General features: G+C 40.5%; 1 protein-coding gene across 3 annotated transcripts in view; it reads right to left on the bottom strand.

Moving 5' to 3' along the window:
- drp2 (dystrophin related protein 2) overlaps positions 1-23,611 on the bottom strand; it is a 148,739-nt gene that overhangs the window by 18,736 nt on the left and 106,392 nt on the right. For all 3 annotated transcript variants that reach the window (XM_056382163.1, XM_056382162.1, XM_056382164.1), the window contains exons 6-17: positions 22,812-22,968; positions 20,785-20,931; positions 16,903-16,981; positions 14,898-14,958; positions 12,887-12,948; positions 12,282-12,356; positions 10,559-10,760; positions 7,433-7,518; positions 4,985-5,142; positions 2,632-2,798; positions 1,816-1,927; positions 813-949 (exon numbers count right to left, since the gene is read on the bottom strand). In XM_056382163.1, coding sequence (XP_056238138.1) covers positions 813-949; positions 1,816-1,927; positions 2,632-2,798; positions 4,985-5,142; positions 7,433-7,518; positions 10,559-10,760; positions 12,282-12,356; positions 12,887-12,948; positions 14,898-14,958; positions 16,903-16,981; positions 20,785-20,931; positions 22,812-22,968 — 1,443 coding nt within the window. The remainder of the gene's footprint in view (positions 1-812; positions 950-1,815; positions 1,928-2,631; positions 2,799-4,984; positions 5,143-7,432; positions 7,519-10,558; positions 10,761-12,281; positions 12,357-12,886; positions 12,949-14,897; positions 14,959-16,902; positions 16,982-20,784; positions 20,932-22,811; positions 22,969-23,611) is intronic.

The following is a 23,611-nucleotide window of genomic DNA, read 5'->3' as shown; positions in this document are numbered from 1 at the left end:
AAACAAACAAAAAAAAAAAACAATACATAAAGAGTCAGATTAAGTCAAAAATAAACACAACATAACAGGTTTTGACCTGTAGGTTGGGGACGCCTGTCAGTGACAAATACCACAGAACGGTGCAAAAATAAATCAGCTCTACTTCCACCAGCTACATGCTGTTAATGCATTAATGCATAAGGAATAACAGTCCAAAAATATATTAGTATTACAATATGAGAATGGTCACTCTGTATTGCAAGTGCTTTTAATTTTGATTCTTGGTACATTTTGATAATAAATTTTGAATGCCGGGCCTTTTACTTGTGAAGGAGTATTTTCATATTGCTTCTTCCAGCGCCAGAGTATCATCTCTGCCGTGTCAGTACATGAAAAGATTAACTCACAGACTCGTGTAATGTTTTTTTGAGGTTATAAAAGGTGACCTTAGTGACACAATCAGACAAAACATGGACCCATAATCATGCTAAACCTTAGTAGCTACTATCATCGCCCTGAGCGATGCTACTTGATGATCTCATGGATTTTAGTCTCATCGCTCTTGTTTTTCCCTTTAGCTGAGACTCGCTCATGTGAACAGAGCATCTGACCCCAACTGAGATCACAGGAATAACATTATGTTAATTCTGAACACAGAGCTGTCCCTTTAACCCATCTCAGCGAGTAAAAGCGCCCTAAATTGTCAGAGCATGATAATTAGCCGACAACAGCAGGGTTTTGTATGTGTGTAAGTGAGAGAAAGTGAGAGACAGACGACAGCAAAGCGGAGACAGAGAGATGACTGTGTTTGAGTGTTTACGTGTGGGACTCACGTCTCCGAGCTCTCAGCTTCCAGCACAGACTGCACAGGCAGGTAACCCCTCTGAGGATGCTTGGTGAAGTACTGCTTCGACCTGAACTTATTCTTCAGAGTCTTGGCAAAGTCCCTCATCTTCTCTCCCGAGGTTGTCTGGAGAATGATTTAGGAGTGGAGGAGGTTGGCGTGGGGCGGGTTTAGGAACGGGTGTGATGGTGGCGGAGGTGGCGGGAGTGGATGGGTGAGAGACAAATTACAACACTGCAATTTATTTTGAAAATGTTGCTTTCTCATCTGAAATTTCTCCACTCTGTCTCAAGGCTGGTTTGTCTTACTTTTACTTCACTAACTTATTTCTCCATCTGTTTTCTCACTCAGTTTCTGCTACCTTTCTACGCTGTTTCAAATCGTTCCTCTCTCCTCTCTCTCATGCTCTCTAGCGCCTTCCTTCTCTTTCACAGTAGAAATCTGTGGCCGCCTGCCTAGCCATTGTGAAAACCTGTATCTAGCTAATGTAAAATATCGTCCAGTTAAAAGAAAAATCATTGTACAGCTGGCCTTTTGCCATATATTTACAGTTCAGAATTGATTAGAGATTAAATCTGGCACCATCTCAGTACATTTCAGCACTCCGGCTATAGTGCCACAGCTACTCCTCTGGAATGAACTCGACTTCAGAGACTGTGCGTGCAGTCGCTTAAGGCTCGGGTTTTATTGGGGTTTAGTGCGCAATGTGTGCTCCAAATAGCACTTTATGTGTGCACTATGTAGCCAAAAAGGACGTTACTGCTGAGTGGTACTCAATCTCTGCATACTATATAGATTTGGATGAAGCAGTGTAAGCATACGTAACAGTATATACTTAGAGATGATAGAGATTACACTGCAGTCGTGACTAATCTACGCCTGGCAGCAGGAATCAGGAGATAATAGTATATTTTTGAGAACAGCTGAGTTTTATTTGTCCCTGGAGCCTTAAATTTGTATTCAGCTAAAGCACTATATAATGTTTGTCTTACTGGGGTGTAGTACTCCATGATGGGGTAGTGCAGCTTCTTTCCCTTAGTAGTACGGCCGGTTAGAAAACATGTCTGGCAGATGTCCACATTGAACTGCTTCAGACTGCGATACCTGTCAAGATCAATATAACAGAGAGGCTGAACTGATGTTTGCAAGAGAACAGACATATCCGAGATATCAGAGACCCACAGACAGAGAGGTAGGGTGTGTTTGTATTCAATTTATATGCTTGCCTACATGCATGCTGTCACCTCTGGTCCAGACAGGGCTGTACTCTATTACAGCCACATGTTTTCTTAGTTTCAACTTCTCCAACAAACCTGTTTTTGATGAGCACTGATTCTTACATATAATGAAAACAGAAAACACCAGCTGCCACTATTAAAATTGATTTATTTGCTTCTGTTTTTCACTTTTGAAATATTCCCAGAAGTACTACACTTATTCTTGTATTTACCAAACTGTAATTATGAAAAAAAAAGTTTTTTTTAATCAAATTTAAAAAAAAAAAAAAAACCATAATACACTACTATACTACTTCTGAACAATTTTAACTTTTTAACTCCAATTTTCTTATATTTTCATTTTCTTATTTTAGTGTTTTTTTTCTGTTGTTGGTTGTGTATGTATATATACAGTATTAGTCCTTAACAATAGTCTTCCTATTCTGTGTACTAATCTCTTAATTTTGTTTGATGTTGCAAAAGCCTAATTTCCCAACTGGGATTTCTGAAGAATCCTTTAATGTCATATAACATTGCTTTATATGTCTTTGTGCATAAAATCTGCATGCGTGTCTGTTTAGGCATACCCACCTGAAGCCCTTGATGGGACACTGTTTGCAGACGTAGCATTTGGCTTGGTGTTTGGTCGACTCTGCGGCAGCCACACGGTGGAGGACAGGCAGCCAAACCATCGACTGGGGCTCGAGGCTCATCCACTCCAAGAAGTGAGACACCTCAATGGCAGGTTTCCCTGGGGCCTGGAATGGGAAGGTGGGTGGGTGGGGAGTGCAGGAGACTGTAAACAACCCAAATATAGACCAACAGCAGGACAGGTACATAAAGTAATGAGAGGAGAAGGTGCGCTTCCTTTCCAAAGGTGGTCCTGCAGTGAGTTACTGTAAAGGGAATCAAAGAGAATACAGAAGATAAGAGAAGGAAAGAGGGTGAAAGAAGATGTACTACACTGTGGGATATCTTTTGCTTTTATGGAACTACTTAAACAGTTATAAAGCTAAAACACAGCAGACACAAACCTGTGTGTCCGTGTGTATACTGTATGTGTGTTTGTGTGTCTGCATGCAGTCCGTCTCTCCCGGAGGCACCTTGTTGAGAATTCCAGAAAGTGGGATGAAAAGGAAGTCAACCTAATAAAAGAATGACTCGCCAAGCGCTGAAAATCCGTGATGTGCTAAATTCTCATTAAGTCTGCATCAGAGATGCATTAAGAGGTTGATTTCCCTGGGGCTTCCTCCACCGCTCAAGCAGAGTAGCATAATAAATGTGTGTGTGTGCATACGGATCATACAGACTGTGATGGTGTACAGAGGTGTACAGTCTCTCGGGGATGAAGGAGCTTCACTCTGGTAGAGGAGTAGCCAGCATCGCTCCATGTGGGAGGTCAAATAGCAGCCCCTTGCATACTGAACACCTGGAACTGGCTCTGACTATGCTGAGCATGCTCCTGCATCACAAAACAGCACACTGAGCAGATGTGGCGCTTTAAACATCATTGGAAAAATAGAGTGATAAACATTCAGTTATCCATCAAAACTGCTGCTTTCTGCACCATCTTTCCACTAAACAGCACGTTTGTGAAATAAGAATCAATGTACAACACTACTCACAAAGTATGGATCTATTTATCTATCTATTTATTCTGCTAGTTGTTGCCCCTAATAACCTCTGCACATACCATAACACCTTCAGCAATATCATACTTCTCTGTATAACTACCTTACTCTGAATATTCTGTGTCTCAAGTCAATTTCATCTTATCATCCGCCAGCAGAGTCAAACTGTCAGTATCTCTGTGAGGTGGCAGCAGCTGCCCTAGCCACATCTCCAAAAACTGATGTCAATCATTTCCAAACTACCTGGCAAATGGGCGAATGGGCCACCCCCTCAATTCACAATACATGGATATTTCATCTACAACTAACTGTCCTGACATGGGGCAAATCGAGAAAGGAACTGATTTTAATCAGCCATAGCTGATACAGCAAGCATGGACCAGAATAGAGTGTGTATCATTAGGATCTGCCTTCAAAATGAAGGAATTAAAAGGCTTTGTATAGTCCACCTTCCAAAAAAGCTGTGCCCTGCCTCTAACAACTCTGTAATTATCTGGCGCCTCAAATTGAATGTCATGTGGTAAAGTTCCCACAAACCTGCGGCAAACATTCAAGTTCAGACACGTTTAGAACAAGCAAAGGAGGGAAAGATAAATTAATTAATGCTTTGAACATGTCTTCTCATTAGCTGTTGCCCTGTGTGCTACTGCACTGACCTCCTTTCATCATATCAATATTCCAATATATTCCATATTATATATGCAACCTTCCCAATTAAACTTCTTGGATTTCACCTACAGTCTATATATGTTTAGTAACTTCATGAATTATCTACCACTGACTGTATTTTATGTGCATTAAAAGCAATGCAATGCAATATTAATGTGATGTAATATTTGTAAGGCAGTTAGGGCTTCCTTAGGTAGAATAATTATAACTTCTCAATTTCCTGAGATGGTGCATTTAACTTCTTCTTTCTCTGTAGGAAAGTTGAACTCTGCTTATGTCAGGGAAACACAACAGGCTTCTCAAAGCTGGCAGCTTCCTGGTACCTGGCTTGTGCTGGGGAGCGTCCAAAAGCAAATGTTTGATTAAGCAGATCATTTTTTAAGTTTTGGCCTGTTTCCGTATTTGTAAAACTGTCTTGGCACAGATAAATTCTGTTCTGATTATATAAAGGTCAGGCATTATTATCCTTCAGATTAATTAACAGATTAGCAGGTTTGAGATACATCAGTCTGTTGTTATAGCATTGATAAGTAGGTTTTCATTGTCTATACTGTGTGTATCCATATGCACAGCAAAACTGTGCATCGTTGACTATCTGTGAATGTATTTAGGTGTGATATGCATGTATGTGACTGTGTCCATACCATGCGGAAGCAACTCCGGACGCTCGGCTCCACATTGCTGCCCCCGAAAGCAGCAACTTCACCCAGCTGGCGGGGGATCTGGATGGCTTCGTGGAGCAGCAGGCTGAGGTGACGCTGGTCTGTCAAACCTCCCGGACCAGACACCTGACGGAATAAGTCTGCAAAAAATACAGTTATGCATCAATTATGCAGTAACTAATCTGATTATACAACAGTGTAACAGTGTTGATAGTGTACTATATTTGTATGCATGAAAAACGGTTATTTGCATTTGTATTACCATCATATCTGCATTTTCCCTACACATCTATATATGTTGATTTAGAGCATTTGTATGTAGGCTACTGCTATATGCACTGGGCCTTTCAAAATGTAAATAATGAATTTCATTCCAAATATTCAAACAAGATTTAAAAGATGGCACTGAAAAATATTAGCTTTAGTTTGTCAATACAGCCGCAACACATCTGGTTTTCATTAATTTTTTTAACAACGAGGCAACAAGCTTACCATACTCAGTTTTGTGGAATAAAACTCACTTCAGTGACATATAGACAGAGACAGAATCACTATTAGTGGTCTGGCTGGTATGCTCGGAGATGAAAGAGCTGCATAAGTGGAGTCTTGTCAGGTTCTCAATGAGGCCTTTACCAGGCTTGCTAGGACTCTGCCTGTCACTGAGGAGATGAATGCTGACAGGCGTGTGAGGGTGCAGCACAATGCCAGTGTAAGCATCCCATGTACCCCTTTCTCTGTGTATTTCTTCAACCCTACAGGGACAACACTTGGCTTTAACACCTGCATGTTAAACAGCCTCCTGTATATAGTCCTCATAACCACAGCTGAGGCGTGTTTGACATTTTAAATGTTCACATTGAGCTGTTTGATAGAGATGAGGTGTGGATGTGTTTTATGGAGACACAGTATATAGCCCTATTACATCTGAAACATGCAGCTTGCAATGTTGCAAACGCTGCAATGAGATAATGTATTGCTGGATTTGACTGCACAAGCCACAAACTTTCTGAACACATTGCTAAGTTTGTTTGTGAAGGCTTTAATATGTTTGCAGTAATTACTAGTTAGTATGAAACTACCTTTTTAACTATTCAGGGCTGCACGAACAGTTTTAGCTAGAAATCCCTTAAAAATTTGTACATTTGTGAATAACCTGCAGGCATGAGACTACAGCCATGCTAACATGAGCTATGAGGCTATGCCGTAGACTGTATATAGACTGTACAAGCTGAAAGACTGACATTGCCATCCAGGTCATGCGGCTAAAACATCACAAAAGCGACATAATTGAGTTTGTCCAGTTTTGAAAGATGATGTGAAATGAAACTAGGAGTGTGAATCCAGTGTAGGGTACACAGTTTTCTCAACATGATTTCAGTCTGGAGTTTAGTTTGTTTGATAATTTACCAGGTCTTAGAAATATCAAAACTTAATGTACAACGAGTACAGCAAATATAAAATAAAGTCATACCCTGCAACTACATGGACTATTTCTTGCTTGAAATTTTTTAAGAAACTGATTTTGCCAGATAATTATGGAGGACCGGAAATGTTTTTAAAACAGCGTTTTTCTGATAGTATCAAAAATCACTATTACTATAAAGTAATTAAACTACTTTTGGAGGAGTAATAACAAGTAATGACAAGCATATTTCTTTCCTGAATTACAGCCAAAGACTGGCAATGATGGAATAAACACCCACTATCTGTATCTCAAAGCGGGTTGATGCACATGCTGCAGATTTATTTGCAAATATTATTCCAGTGACGTCTGGAGCTGGCAAAAAATGGGACCATTCAGAGAAATGACAAACTGTTAAGGCCACCACATGTCTACCTGAACCCAGAAAAAGCAGGCTGACTCACCTCAGGGACAATTCAACTGAAGACTAATCTGGTATCTTTCAGTCTTTAAGAGCTGACACAGATGGTGCGCCAAGCATGAATAATCCTGGTATGGTTTGTCCAAGCTCCTGTTTCAACTACAAGCTGTTCCAGGTCCAACTATCGTCAGCCTTATATTTACAGGATATTAGCGGGATGACTTGTAAACTGGGGTTATAATAGATCAGTAAAAACATATCCCAGACTGAGGCGGTGCACTAATAAAATTTGACAGCATAATTCAGAAAAAGAAGAAAAGGAAAGGGGGCTTCACTTTTTGCTAGTTGACTTGTGTAGAAAAATGAGAGTCTGAGCGATAGAACGAGAGTGTTCATGAATGGTGTCTTTGGCAAGCAATCCTTTTAAGGCCCCTGGTGTACTCTGCAGAAGTAAAGAAAGCTTTCTCCATTATGGCAGCAGAGTCATTTCCTCCATTAGACTAAGTGGATGTCTTTATGTAATACTGGAAATCACTGCCGTTTTGTTTTGGCTCATTGTTTGTTGATGAGGAGATGCATTAGGCACATGAGCAAGCATCAGACTCACATTTGTACTTCTCCTGGACGTCTGCGTTGCACAAGCTCACCAATCCCATCTTGAAGCTGAGCACTCGCATTTTGCCGTTTCGAGCACTAGACGAAAGAAAGAGAAGAGAGGGAAAAAAAGAGGTTGCAAGGTTAGGGTTATTGAATGGTGAATTATTCTAAAATCACAGTGTACTGTGTCGTGGTAATACATTCATACGCCGCCCTGCTGGGAGGGACAAAGTGTAGTGGAATTTCGTGGGTCAAAGCAGTACAGATAAGGTCAGCGCAACAGTGTGAAATTGTATTAGAGCACATTAAGAAGAACTAAAGAAACTTGATGAAGTGCTGTGTCCATTTATACCCCGAAGAGCAATAATACAGACACACACATACACTGCAATGTCATAATTTCACTTACAGACGAATATATATGCTTGCATATGACACACTACTTAAACACACTTGAATAACACAAAGACATCCCATATTTGTGAGTATCCCCAGCTGAATAAATTGTCAGATCACTGGCCAATGGCTAGGCCAGTGAGTTGGATGCTGTTGTGCCCTGATCTGTGCCTAAAAAAGTCACATTAACTTTTTTCAGCTTGAAATAAAAAGGGCATACGGGGAAGTAGCTATGGAAACTCTGGATCTGAGAGGCAGACACACCATCACTGTGCCTGTGAGGATTTAACAGCTCCGGTGCCAAAACAGCCAGGAGAAATTTAGTGCTGAGCTGAACAGCATTGCCAGAAAGCACAGGTTTATCGAATTAACATTTGAATCATTAAGTGAGAAATCAATAACATCACATTCATCTGAGAACATCAGATCAGTGAAGTATAAAATTGAATTAAAATAGTAAGTTAAATTTCCAGAGCTGGATGTTTCTTTGAATGTGTTCAAAAGCAAATTAGAGGCAGAGTTTTTTAATTCACCCACAGGTCAAAACACGATGAAGTGAAACATTACTCAGGCCAGACCATTAGAGTCCAGAATATTGGAGTCACGTGGAGAAACATGAGAAGTCATGAGGAGAACATTACTGAGGTTCCTCTGCCATAATCAGGGCCGGTGTGGGTCCAGAGAAGCTGGAGAGCACATGGGGACGACTGGCTGTCAGCACCTTTTACACACACTTCCTGCTGTGTGCCGCATGCCATCTTCAATATGCACCCCTGTGCTGCTCCTCAGGGGACACGTCACTCCTGCTAACCCTGCTAGTGTGACATGCCTCTGGAGGACACACACACACACACAAATACACATGCGTATACACACTTGGTGCTATACTATAATGCACATCCACTGGCATAAACACAAACAAACACAAACGAATGAAAATGGACACACAAGCACACACACACACATACACCTCATTCAGATTCACTGCTGCTATTTATTGGAAAACAAAAAGCAATTACTGAAAAATATGCAGAGGGTAAAGTCTCTGATTGTCTCTCATTAGGAGCAAACAGTTAAGAGCTACCAACCACATTTATAGCACTTGTGGGTATATTCCTGTATTTTTGTGTCTGTGCTTGGTGCTTGCTTTTTGAAGATGGCAGAAAATAGTCAATCAGGAGCAAAGCTGGGGAGAATTTTAGTGTGAAAGAGGATTTGTTTCCGCTGTGTCTCAGAAGGGATGATTGGCCCTCAGCCTGGACATTGTTATTGGAGCTTTAGCCTTGCTGTGGCTCTTTACAGATATCTGTACAACAAGCCATTGAACTGGTTACATCAATCTGCAGACAGACCTCTGTTCTAGGACTCTGAGGATTTGTACAAAATAGCTTTTATAGTAATTGTTTATAGTAGCATGAGATCACAAATATCCATTCCTTGTTCATAATGCAGTGTGTGTATATGATATGTATTTATGCTCGATTATTTTTATACTACCACTGTTTCTTATGACCCAATATAATATGAAAAAGGCCTTAGCACTGCTAAACCTGGCTCTGCAGCATTTCTAAACCTGATACAGGCCCGTCATGTTATTTATCACGGTCATAAATGCTAACTTAGAGACACACTCAAATCTAGCATTTCATGATATTCTTGAGAAATTTAATGCTCATGAAGTATTAAATAAGACAATAGGAATAGGAACCACCAGAGGGAAGGTTACAGTCCAGATTTACAACGTCAGTCATATCTGAAGTAATAAAAACATGACCAAAACTGATTCACTGCAGGTGAATACCATTATACTCAATAAAGTCCGTGTAAAAGCTCAATTTCTCTTCCAGTCACAGATCACAGCTCAGCTCTAACTGAAAGATAAATACTGTATGTGGCACTACTTTATTTATATGTTCCCCTGGCATTGGTATGAAATCTCCTGAAAAGATGCTATAGTATGGAACTTTATGATCACTACATGACAAACATGAGTGTGCTACTCACTAAGATTTTCCACCAACTTAACATCAGAGTCAAGTCACGACGGACAGTTTTTCAAAATGTATCAAAACTGACGCAGCAGAACCAGAGATGTTGTCTTTTTTTATTCCACATATTCTTCTCCCTTGTCAAAATCTAGTGTTTACATTACCACTGCTGAATGCACAATGCCACTGTTGACAGTTCAGTCAGAGTTTCGGGTGTGTTATGCTAGTAGCAGCTAATGTGGCCTCAAGCTGCAAGCACAGATGAGCAGCTCATGACGTCTGGTAAACTCATTTCTTTCCAGACCCCGAGATGTTTTTCATTTTTCAAACCTGAAGTCTTTTTTCCCCAAACTTTCTTTATTTACAACAAATAGCTATCATAGTTATTGTTGTACAAAAACGAGAGAGCAACTTTGTACAGCTCCCTCTCAGGACTTTATACACCTTTATTTCACATATGTAGTAGCACTCCGAAAGAGTTGTAGACTCTGATGTGTAAAATTGCCCTTTAAGTAGCCATCCAGGTCAACAAGGGTTATTTGACTGTCAGGTGGCAAGAAACACAACTCTGAATGAATACTCATGTTGCTCTGTGTCTGCTGGATACACAGACACTAACTCGATGAGACAGAGGTATAGTACATGAAAGCTGTGCTGTTTAAAAGACATAATTGATTCAGCTTTCAACACAAGCAGGTTTTAATAATTACTTCCCTCATTTCCTCAAGGAAACATCTTACCAGCTTACCCACCTGTCGTACACGTTGAGCAGCCAGTTGAGACACATGTCAACGCAAAGTGGAATATTGACCAGGATGGACCTCTCCTCCTCCAGCCTCTCGTACAGAGCCGTCAGACCGTGAATCACCTCCACCACGTCCATCACGTGCTCCCCCTGCTGTAGCTCCTGCTCCCGAAACACCTCCACAAGGCTGCTCAGCGCTACTAAATCCACTAAAGACACACAGTGAGAGGTATTAAGGAACACAGATACCTGGGAACAACAAACTCATCTCTATTTAGCTCTGCATGTACTTTTTGATGCGATGCAAGTTGTGTGTGCAATATGCATGTGTGAGATTTAGACAGTTTATTTTTTGATATGGTTTGAAATAAGGTAAATGGATAAATTGAGGCATATTCAAGTGTAGACAGTTATGTTCCTACATACATGACTGCACGTTCATTTTACACACGCACACATGCACGCACACACACACATACACAGAGTAGGATCATCATCCTCACCTCAGCAAATGAGAGCACAAGCGACAGAGGAGCTTATTCACCCTTTTTGCCCACTTACGCCCTAGCAGATGTTTCAAGAGCAGTGACACAAATTTGATTTCGCTCTTCTAAACTAATTTGATGGTCCATCCCTTGGAGTGGAGCTAAAAGGGTGTCCGATGATGCCAGGTATAATTGGATAGCACGATAATGAGGTAGAACAGAGAGAGGAGATAAGAGGAATATTCTCAGGGTTGGGAGGGAATCACCTAAAAATGTATTTCTGATGGGCTCTTATACAGCGCTGCTCAATCATTCACAAAGTGTGGAGAGAGAAAGAGTGAGAATTCCGTGGTTATCAAGGCAGCCTGGCAATTAAATTCGGGAACAATATCAACTAGTAGACCAGAGGAGGGTGAGATAAGAAAGCGGGCAAGAGAAAAGAAAGAGGGGGAGTCATTGAAAGAGGTTTTTTCACAGTGGATCAAGTACGTAGAGTTTTTATTACAGAAACCCGGGAAATGGAGGGAAGAGAGGGTGGGTGAAAGGTTGCAAAAGAAGGCAAAGAAGGAGAAGGAAACGAGGATGGACATGAAGAAGTGACAGTGGCAAATGTAGGCTCATCCAGGGTCAGTGAGAGTTAGAGCACTGCAGGTGATGGAAGATGGATGAGATTAAGGTGTCGAAAGCACAGAGACAGAAACAGAAAGAGCAGCTTAGAGGTAGTGAAAAAGCGAGAGAGCAAAGAATGTGAAATAGGCAGATAGTGAGAGTGTGTGACCCCTGTAGGATATAACAAGTGCTGTGACCCTGACGGGGCACAAATTCAAGCCTCAACCAAGCAGCAAAAACTAATTGCATTCTCTTTTGTAACTCAAATGGACCAATTAATAGCTTTAATTACCTCGCAAACCAACGATCCAGTCCCTGATGAAAATGAGGCAGGAAACCGGTAGTTGAGTGGTTCTAGTGGTTCTTTTATCAATACTTTTGATTGCTGCATTTCAAATCCAACAGTAATGGAGAATACAAAGAATATTCTCAACTACATTTCCAAGTAGTGCAGAGGGGAGCGGTGATTCTTTCGACAACTGAATAAAGAAATGTGCCACAACTAATCATTATATCTCATTCCCGAAGAGAGCTTGTCATAGCGGATTACCGATGGCGCAGGATAACAGCATATCACTTAACCAGCCATTCCCGTGCTGGAGACAGAAAATACCATGACTGAAAAACCATACGTACATCTCAGAGCCTTCTGAACCCGTCGCAGCTTCATGGCTGTTCTGTATGCTGAGAACTTGATGTTGTTCAGATCCGCTAATGGAGAGCGAGAGAGCGATAGAAAGAGATTAGACTAAATGAAAAGATGAGAGAAAACAAACCCATCCTGCACCACTCCACCCTGCCATTGAGGAATTAGACATCACTATATCTCCCCCTGTTTATCACGCCTTTGCAGAAGTCATTAGTAGTGTACTGTGTTACTACTGTTATCTGTGTATGTGCGTGCACATGCATGTGTGTGTCTAGGGGAGAATGTGTATGCGACGGCGTGTATATCTCCCCTGAAAGCTCCCAGTGTCAGATCAGATTAACAGTAAAACACATGATGTCGTTTAATCACAATTAATTAAAGGCTAAGCGAAAAGCAATCACGGTGCTGGCAAATTGGGCCTTGTAGGTTAATGACAGTAGCGATGTAGTCCCTAAGGTGTTTGAAATACAGGGACTTTAATGAGCTGTGACAGGGCCCAGTGGTGCCTTGCTGGTGGTGCTGCTGGAGCCCAGTAGGGGTCCTGGGCATAGGAGAACGACTCTGAGGATGCTTTAATTGTCTCCTTACTCACCGAGGGCTTGGTACAGTTCTGTCATCTTTGGATGGTCCCAGCATGTTGTCTGAGCTTGATGGCTGGGAGAAGACAGAAAAATGAAACCAAGGCAGAAGAATTTGTGAAGCAGGCAGGAATGGAGGTGCACATTTTCAGGTCAGAAAGATCAAGGCAAAATGGAGCACAAATGAGCCGAGTGAGCAGAAACAGGTGGGTAGGACAAGACAGTAAAAGGAGTGAGATCAGAGGGGACTATGTGAGAGAGAAAGGGAAAAATGAGAGCGCTGGATACGGCGCCCATTGTCTACAAGAGATTTCAGGCCTGTAAAGAGCAGACGTATGGCAACATGATAAAGGAGACAGGTTCAGTTATCAATGTTACTTTCCACTACTGCTCTGCTGGAGACATATGGAGTCATAGGAATGACATAAAAAAATAAGTCGTAAAAGAATAAGAAAATACATGTGGAAATATGAACAGGAATAAATAAAAGAATAAATGAGTAAATTAAAAAGAAAATGCTTTTGCTTTTATTTATTGCTTTTACTTTTTGCCAATAGCAACTGGTAAAAGGCTTTTACCAATTGTTATTGCTAGTAATAGGGTAAAAGCAAAAGAAAAGGAAACGCATTCTTTCCACATGTTTTATTTGCTTATTTATCCTTTTATTTATTCCTGTTTGTATTTCCTATTTATTTTCTTATTCTTTACAGATTTATTCTTTTTTAAAGCACTGACTGCTAATCCCAACCTGTATATGCGTATCGAAAACCATACACCACCTTCCCATCACACTATTAACTCTATGGGCACATTCTGAAACTGTACATGAAAAAATAGATCCAATAAAAAAATGACTAGCGCAGCAAAATGAATGAGAATCCCCAAAGCAGGAAGTCTGCCAGGACCCAGGGGCCTTTTAGGGCAGCACTCATTGTTTTACCTGTGCAAGCGCTCATTGATTGGTACCCAGTGGAGTGCTACTCAGATACTACTCCCACCCATCAGTACAGTAATGTAGCACATAAAGAACTGAACAGACTAAAACAAGAGGTTGTATTGCAAATGATAAAGAAAATAAATACTCATAGTCAGCAGAGGAACAAACTGTACAAAACCTTGCACAGTAGTTAAAGATACCATCCCCTACACACACACACACACACACACACACACACACACACACACACAGAGAGTTCATTGATAAAACCAGCAGAACACTGGTGAAATAAGGTGAAATAGTATTGATGAGGTAAATAGATAAACAGATGAGTGCTCAGGCAAATAGGGTTCACGGTAGCTCAATAGAGTTCCTCTCTGAATCATTTAGTATTTATCTGCTCTCTAACCGTACCTCTGTACAAATGTTTGGGCAGCAGAAAGAGCTTTGAAACTGTGAGTCGAGCGGTGCTTAAAGCACAGATGATAGGGTTAATTCTACTCTGCTGGATCTGCTTGTACTAATGACACATTTGTAGATTAAAAACAACAGCTTTGCAGGCTGGGATGAGTCAAGTTATGAGCTATGAGAATAATGGCACACAGACAGATTACAGATTTTGTTTGGAATTCATGGGAACTGTAGAATGCCGGGTGATTACAAATAATCTATGTTTGCCTTTGTTACAAATGCAAGTGGTTACAATAAAATAAAGAAATAGCAGGTGCTCTAATAGACCCTCATTTATCATAGACTATAGATAAAAAAAACTCCAGGAACAGAGAGAACGATTGTGATATTGTTTGTGCTCTCAAAGCATGAAGCATGACTCCTCACTAATGATGAAACTGCATCATTTGAAGCTGTTTTACATTGTCTCTCATTGAGAAGTCACAACTGGAAAAATAAAGAAATCATGCCAGTCACTCACACTAATAGATTTTGAATAATACTACAGGAAATTATGGAGAGGAAATTACAGTCACAGTTAATCTTTGGTGAAAAAGAATGTAATCAATGGGCTTCACGCCAAGGAAAACGTACATACATCCCCACAGCGCAGACACTGACCCTGAATTTGCACTTACTTGATGTAGTAGGGCACTTTATTTGGCGAGATGGCACGTTCCCATGGTATCTGCACTGAACCTGCGCAAACACACAGACACAAAACCAGTTTCAAAACAGGCATGTCATGCACAAAAAGCCATTGTGCAAAATGCCCCTGACAGCGTATCCACACACCATGTCCATTCAGATCGTCTTAACAGAGCTGCTCTGGTGATCAACAGGTGCAGTAAAGCTAAAGGGACAGGTCTATTGTGTCGAGTTTCCACAGAGCATTGGTTTGTTTGGCACGGCCTAACAGAATACAGGGAGGTAGAGGAGCCGTTGAGACAGGGTGAGCGTAGCGTTTTAACCACAGGAGGTTCAGCTGAAGATCAAAGACGACATACTGCACTGGAGGAAGCAAGAACCACACTAGTCCAGAGGCATTACAGAAGGCATACATGCAACCACACACTGAGACACACACACAGACAGGCACATCATGTCGTTGTCCATTATTGTATTATGAGATGGCACAATGCAGACTTGTATGTTGTTGATCTGCATATGTGAAAAATATATACACACACACACACACACACACACACACACACACACACACACACACAAAGACTGAAGTAGATCAGATTCAGAGGTGGAAGAAGCATTCAGGACCTTTACATAAAGGAAAAAGTACCAATACTTCCATGAAAAAGAACTCATGTAATAAAGTAAAAGTCCTGCATTCAAAATCCTACTTCAGTAAAACTCATTATTTTTACTAGCAAAATGAAGTTAAAGTATCAAAAGTAAAACTACTTAATATACAGAATGTCCCCTCTGGCTGACATATTATATATCATATTATCTTTTTTACATTACATTACATTTTAGTTAGGTAGTTTAGTCCATCTGTTCCACAAACTAAGAGGCTGGACTGCTCGACAGAGTTACAAGACAAATCTGGGAGTGTGTCATTAAATGGGTTTGTAAATAACAAGGACAAAGTTCTGCTACATTTTTTTTTTTACTATTCTCTAATCTTTGCTTTTTTGGGGTAAATATTGGAGAGTTTTGCCTCCTTGGGCCTCAAGCAGTTATTCAAATAAAATTGACTCAGAGGTTTAGAGGGGAAACAACTCACAGACATCTGGAACGTGACAAGGAGCTCCAGCTAGATAAATAAACGTAAACACATAAATGTATAGTGGAGTAAAAAGTACAACATTTCCCTCTGAAGTTAAGTGAAGTACAAGTTCCTAAAATAATAATGAAATACATTACTTGTGTAAATGTACTCGGTCACATTCCACCTACCTATGAACAATAAGCACCATGTGCTATATAGCATTTTACAGTGTGCAATATCAAACCAAAAAAAAGCATGTTGGTGCATAAAAAGCCACACAGTACGTCCAGACGTTCCTGCAGGGTGCAGTGGGCTGTGCTGGTAGTGGAGTAATGCTATATAAGCCCAAGTGTGGCATTTCTGAGCCAGCGTGACAGCAGTAAAACTGGATGGGGCTGGTGAGGACACTGGAAACACACAAGTACACAGCACCACTTCAGATACACTTGCACAGAGTGCCCTGCCACACACGGCCTTTCCACTTCTTCATCAGTTTAAACTAGGCAAAGGCAATCACATTTGTCAGCCCCCTGCTACCCCGCCCCCTGCTCTGTACACTTTGAAGAGCAGCAGGTAAAAGAAAAGACAGAATTCACAAACATGTATCTCTGCTCAAATGAGAGCAATGACTGTTGTGATGAGCATCACTGGGGATGCTTATCGCAACAGTGAGCTGGAACTGATGAAGACAGACGAATAAAGCCTGCCAGCTCCATCTGTAACCCAAATACAAACAAACACACAAGCACAAACACACGTATAGGCAGCGTTTTAACGCCTCATCACAACAAAACTGTAACACACCTAACCTCCTTTTCATCCCCCCCACACTTTAAGATGGTGCCTTGGCACAGCATGGCACAGATTGGTGCGACATGAGGTACCGACTTCAAATAGCAGAAGAGGACTCTTACTGGAAAGGAAGTGCTGCGATCCGGGGCCAAAGTCTCTATGTGCATCCTGGAGTTGCTTCAGCCGCTCCTCTATGGACCCCTGAAGACACGCGCACACACACACACACACACACACACACACACACAACACACACACACACACACACACACACACACACACACACACACACACACACACACACACACATGCAGAGTTATATCAAAGGGAATCATGCTGTTCATCCCTCTTCACCACAAATCCCCACAATAGAGATGCAGACGCATCAGACCACCTGCTTCTCCTCCATTAGTTAACTGCAGAATATAAATTATGTCTTTTTCCTCTGCTGCCCCTCTTGAAGGACTTTGAAAGCCTTTGAAGAGCAGCAGGTAGGAAATGAAGACAGAGATTGCAAAATAATATATTTTGTTGAAACGAGGACAACGGTTCCTGGTTGCACTATCAGTGTGGAAAAGAGCTGGAGGAAAATAAGATGAAATGAGAGAAGAGGGAGGGTTACAAAGCTTCACATGTGCCACGTCAATAACCATGGAGACTGAGTTGACAAAATTAAGTTTGCCACTGCCTTTGTAAAAGCATTTCACATCAGTTTTATTCCCCATCAAATGGGATTTAGTCTGTTTAATCCTGGTTTATTTGAAATGTATTGGATTTGGCACATGAATCATTGTCAGCTGGATGTTTGAAACGTCCTCAAACAATGGGAGGTAAATCCACCCGCGTTGAGGTAGAGACAGGTAAAGAGAGAATGAGAGAAAGAAGAATATGTGAAGGGCCTTTATAGACTTCAAAAACAAGCAGACAGTGAGTCATAATGTGAGAACTTAGATGTATTAAGTTAACATTTCTCAGTGTACACACATCATTGCTCCCTCACCAGAAAATAAAACAATATAATCTGGAAGGTGATTTAAATTGGTTGGGACTAATATAGAGTACTGTCAATGTGCCGTGGACATGTTACTGCCAACTGTGCAGTGTTGTGCAATCTATTTGTTATACAGGCAATTTGGGCTGCCATAAGGAAGACAAACGACTAAATTATCCATGATCGACAAATATGAGGAAATCAAATTTGGAAATACATTTTTGCCGGCGTCAGAGTAGCCAAAATCAACATGGAACCGGATGTTGCTGGGATTTAGCATTTATCATTTTAATTAAGAGAGAAATGGGACACAGAGAGGGGCAAAGAAAAAGGTTTCTCCATTCTGCTTGCTTTCACACAAGATGTCAAGTCAGTGCATCTTATCGCACAGAAATTAATTACTGCGGGTGACAGAGACGGCAGATTGTCTGAGGTGCAAGGCAGCGCAAAGACAGCTGCAATACACAGAAAAAGTTTGTCTAAAACCATTCGTAACACCTGTCACTTAATACATTACTTGGGCTCTACTGATATCACAGAGACTAGTCCAAGATCTGGGAGAGACTGTGCTGGTGACTATGGATACTAAAAGCCTTTTTAACAATGCTGATCATCAGGGGGGATTAGAGACTCACTTCCTTCCTGAATCAAAGACCAGAGGACACACTGCCTGCTGCAGCACACAATGCATCAAAGATTTAGCAGAAATTATCCTGTAAGAGAACTTTTTCATGAAGACTCTTTTTACCTCCAACGCAAAGGGACATCAGTGAGCAGCAAGATGAGTCCCAATTTCTGTTCTTTCTATGTCGCTCTCTCTGAAAAAGAATGTGTAATGAGTCCCAACAATCCTTTCCTAAAATACATGGGACTGTGGCGGCAATTTGTAGCTGATGTCTCCTTGATAATTCAGGCTCCAGAAAGTGTTTTACTGGAGATTTATGAATGCTTTTAACGATCACTTAAGCTTCCCTATGCATCATGACCCTTATGAAAGAAATACTTTCAGACATTTTAATTGAAACAGAGGGAAGGTAGGCTACTGATGTGTATAAAAATAGGACTGACAGATGTTTCTATTTATATGTGAGCTCATTCCATCCCACACAGGAAAAAAAGGCTGCTTGTTATAAAGGATGCACTTCTAGGATAAGCAATACCTTGCTGGTTTTTGAGCAACGAGCACCTGAACTTGTTCGTTTGGTCAAACATGTATCTTTATCAAAAGGATCAACACAGCTAGAAATAAACATAAGATCCTTCAACTTTTAACAAGCTGTGCTCCAAAAACATTACTGAAATAAATAAATCAATAAATAAACCATCATCACCATTTTATCAGCAACTGTTCATTAAACTTCACTATGTTCTTTTTTCTTCCATAAAACATTTTGGAGCTGTTTTACCACCACCTAATTTTAAATTTAAATATCTTTTTAGCTTCTCCATCCACATTGCATTGTGGATGAATAGTGTGCATCATCATCACAAAAACTGTACTTAGGATGGACGTACAAAACACAGTTGTGTGATAATCAGTATGTAGTATGGGATTGGGAGACGATGTATGAGTCTGTTAGCCTGCTTACTACTGCACAATGGAAATGTCATTACTTTTGCTGTTATTTAATCATAATCCAAAAGTATTGGGCAAACAGAAATTGTGACCTGATGATGGCGCTGGATGAAAAATCAAAAAATCAACAGAGCAGTTACAATTCATCCTGATGGGGAAATTAATGTCTGGCAATCCAGCCAATAGCTGTTGAGATATTTCACTTAAACCCACATATTTGAGCCTCATGATGTTGCTAGAAGAAAAGTCAGGGAAGTCATACATTCTCTTGGGACAATGAATGTCTGTACAAAATCTTTTAGCAATTCAACCAATGTTGAGATATTTCACACTGGACTTGAGGACATTTTCAGAAAGCTCTGGCTTGTGACTCTGTCTAGCCGTGATTAGCTGCTACAAATAATCCAATAGGTTTCATTCAGATGACAGAGGCTTAACTTGAAAGAATCGACTTTATTTGCTTCACTCAGATGAGAAAGCACAGAAAAACCCTGGCTTACACATCAAACCCACAGCTAGTCTATACTGATCTGCTCCGTTTTGTTGCATTCTGTTCTCCTCATGACCTGTTTCATTCTGCACTACTGAAGTGGATACCGGAAAACCAATTTGTAAGAATTGTTGGGACGTTATAGACACAAAGGGGGTGGGGGGCCGGAGTGGCAATTAAAAACATCATGACAATGTGATGAACGATAAGTTGGGAAGGTGTCATGAAGGTTATCTAATGGGAACAGGGTGTTCTCTCATGAGGTGTGGTGAAGGCTGAGTGGGTTTTGTTGTGCTTGTAAGAGCGCTACAGAGGTTGCTGATGGAGAACGCAGCCTAAGCTTGAAAGTTGCACACTTCACAGTTGCAGTAATGCTCGCTGGATAATGCATCCATACATCCAATAACGCATCGAGCGGAGGGCAAGTCCAGTTCAATGAATTCGAGGTACTTTATTCTTGAAATTTTTAAAAGTGCCTTGGATGTCAGCGCACGGTCTCAAACCGTGATTCATTGCATTTTCATTATTAATTTGTCTATACTGCTGTTTTTCTCAATTCGACTTTGAATTCATAATGTTTAAAAATAACAAAGATGACTCTACGTATTAACACAAGCTCAAAAAGACATCAAACTGTTGTAAGCCTGAGGTGTGTACCCTAAGAGCCTCATATAAACCCTTAACATACATTAGGACAAACATAACAATCCAACACTGTAGAGTCTGCATTTAAAAAGTGAGCAAAACAATATTGTTAAATATCCAAGAATTGTGTTTGAAGAGTTTCTCATCACACACATAAAACGGTTGTAAGTCTGAGGTGTTGGTACCACTAGAGCCTCATAACACATGAAATTACTCTTTGAGGCCTCCCTAGAATTTGACTGCTGGAGTGGCTGCTGCTGACAATGTCAAACACACAGCACAGACCCGGCAGTGAACCCTACCTGAAGCACTTTCCATCTGCTGTTGAGATGCTCCAGGGCACGGGCATTCTCCATCGACAAGTGAACGTCAGAGATTGCCAGCTGGTGGGCCAGATCATTGATGTGCTTCATGCCCTCCTTAACCTGGGTCAGCTCCTCCTTAAATAACTGCAGCAGTACGAGAGAGTGAGAGGAGCAGAGGGGCCGAGAGAGGTAGATGGAAAAAAGAGCAGTGGAATAAATGAGAAAGGGAAAACAAGATGAAATATAAAACATATTAAATATAGAAAAATATTAGGCCCAGGTGGGATGAGAGAGCAGCACAAATATCCAGTTTGGTCAAAACTCCACTCAGATTAAATAAATAACAAAAATCAATAGAAACGTGATCCATTATAGCTCCCAGCTCTATTTTAGAAGCTGTTTGGCAGCAACCATGTATTAACTTTCTAAGTCAAGGAGAAAAGATTGTATAATGATATTGAACAAGCAGCAGCCTCTGTTCATAGTAAATTGTAAATGTGAACAATGAGGGAAATAATTGAATTTATACATTAAACTGTGTGTAACTTAAGGTTACACCGTAACAATAATGGAGTGTGTGTGTGTGTGTGGGCAGCCCATGTGCACATGGTCGTCTATTTACAAATCAAATTTGCACTGTTGGGTGTTAGGTTCACTGTTTTTTTTTTTTAATTCATTTCAGTGTGTGAAAACCTTTGTTGTTGACCTTTGCAAATCCCAAAGTGCCAAACCTCAGCTGGGATAATACCGTATCTTAAAAAAAAAAAAAAAAAAAAAACAGGTAACAAAAACAAGCAAGTTTGCCTGTCTGACATGTCTGGGTGCTTTTAAGATTACTTTCTGAAAACCAATGTCTTTATTTGCCAGTACGCAGTAGGACATAAATAAAAGATTGGACGTGAGAAATATTATGCACTAGTGAGCTACATGGCAGAAAACTCAGCCCTAGGACAGCCTGAAGTCACATGTTTTTAGGGATTACTTCCCTGTATTTCTTCCTCAGGGTGCCATTTGAATGATTTGAATGACAGTCATGTGAATTCATAAAAAATTAAAAAAAAAATTAAAAATCAAGTCCAGCACACAAACGTTGCATTAATTGAATTCAGGTTTCATGTGTACCATGATGAATGATCCACAGTAACTCTGTGGAAGCTTGTTTGTGTGGGTGTATACTATAGGAGTGTAGAGCTGACACAATTAATCAATTAGTCAATCAACAGAAAATTAATCTGCAACCATCTGATAAGTGATTATTGTTTAATTAACATTTTAGTAATCAACAGTCCTATACGTATGCATACACTTGTGCATAATGTGTGTATGATTGTGTCCTATTTACATGCATTCATGTGTTAAGTGTGAGTGACTGGGGGGAGGACAGATGAGGCCAAGTGACAAACCTGCCCTGAAGACTGAGCTGAACATGTGCTGGCTGTGACAGGAGTCCAAACAGTGACATGATTATTGTGAAGTGCCCTCACTTCTAATGAATAGCGCCACACAATTACAGGCAGCAGCGGCACTCGGCACTCCATAATGACTAAACCAATGACCTGCCATTTGTTTAACAACAGCTATTCAACTGAGGATGGTAGCCTCTCCCATCTCACTGTGTCAGTTTGAAGTGCCACGTCCTTGTCATCATCTGTCAGATCACAACCACACCGACAGGGATGCACACATGGGCAACCAAAACAAACATTTTAAAGCAACACAGCCTGATACAGATTTCTCGTTAATCTGTGAGTGATATATCACTGCTGCGTATTTGTGATAAAAAATGACTGGATGCCACTGTTTTGATGTTTGTTTATAATGTGTCAAAGTGTCACAAAGTGTGCTTTTTCAGGGTTAGCCAGAGGCGATTATCTCAAAGGAGACAATTAAGTAACTCCACAGGTAAAACCAATTTATATTTTGGGTTCATGATAATGTCTCTGTGTGTGTACGTGTGTGTGTGTGTGTAAGAGAGATAAAGAAAAAACGAGTGCATGTAGTGTGGGTGTTCTGTGTTTATCTACCTTTGTAGCGTCTATGTTGTCCTGTAGAGAGTCAATGAAGAGGTCTCCCACAGGCTCCCAGGCGTCTCTCACCCCCTCTGCCTGCTCCAAGGCGACTGCCAGCTCCTCCATCGCTGCCTGGATCTGGAGGAGACGCTCTAGCGTCCTCTCCATGTGTCTGCAGTTATGTTGAAAATGCAATTCGTTTTAACTACCTGCGCCATCACAATGCAAGCAGTAGCATCCAAACACATCATGCATTCAAATTTACAGACATCATACAGCAAGGAGGGGCCATTTGCTATGTGCACATTTTTAAAACAACATTTCACAATCTGAAATGTTTCTCCCTTAAAAAAAAACATCTTAATATTCTGAAAGGTAAGCTGAATGTCCAATGATCTACAACTTGATAAATGTGTTTCTCAAATTGCTTCTGTAATGGATTATACTGCCACATTTCGTAATCAGGTTATGGTAATTGTATTATGTGTAATGTATTGTTGCATAACTTTGTTACGGCTGGACACAAGGGAGAAATAATACTCTACTGTAGAGTTATAAAAATGATGGGCATATTTTTGTTGCATGGTAAAACATTTTTTAAAAGATCTTATCATTATTTAATTTTCCAACAAATATACATATTTTTTTCCATCACATATCTTTGAACAGCATTCTCATCCTACTTTTCTCTCCGGTTACATATTGCCAAATTATTTTTTTTTAAAAAGAAACAATTTACCGCAAACAATAATAAATGAAAGAGCCAATATTTCACCTTTTGTCAAGCCTATCATTAAATCTATAGTCAAGCACCA

This window comes from Seriola aureovittata, chromosome 8 (assembly GCF_021018895.1).
Source record: "Seriola aureovittata isolate HTS-2021-v1 ecotype China chromosome 8, ASM2101889v1, whole genome shotgun sequence".
Lineage (NCBI taxonomy): Eukaryota > Metazoa > Chordata > Actinopteri > Carangiformes > Carangidae > Seriola > Seriola aureovittata.
Note: the sequence above shows the minus strand (reverse complement) of the source record. Positions and strands in the feature narration are given on the sequence as shown.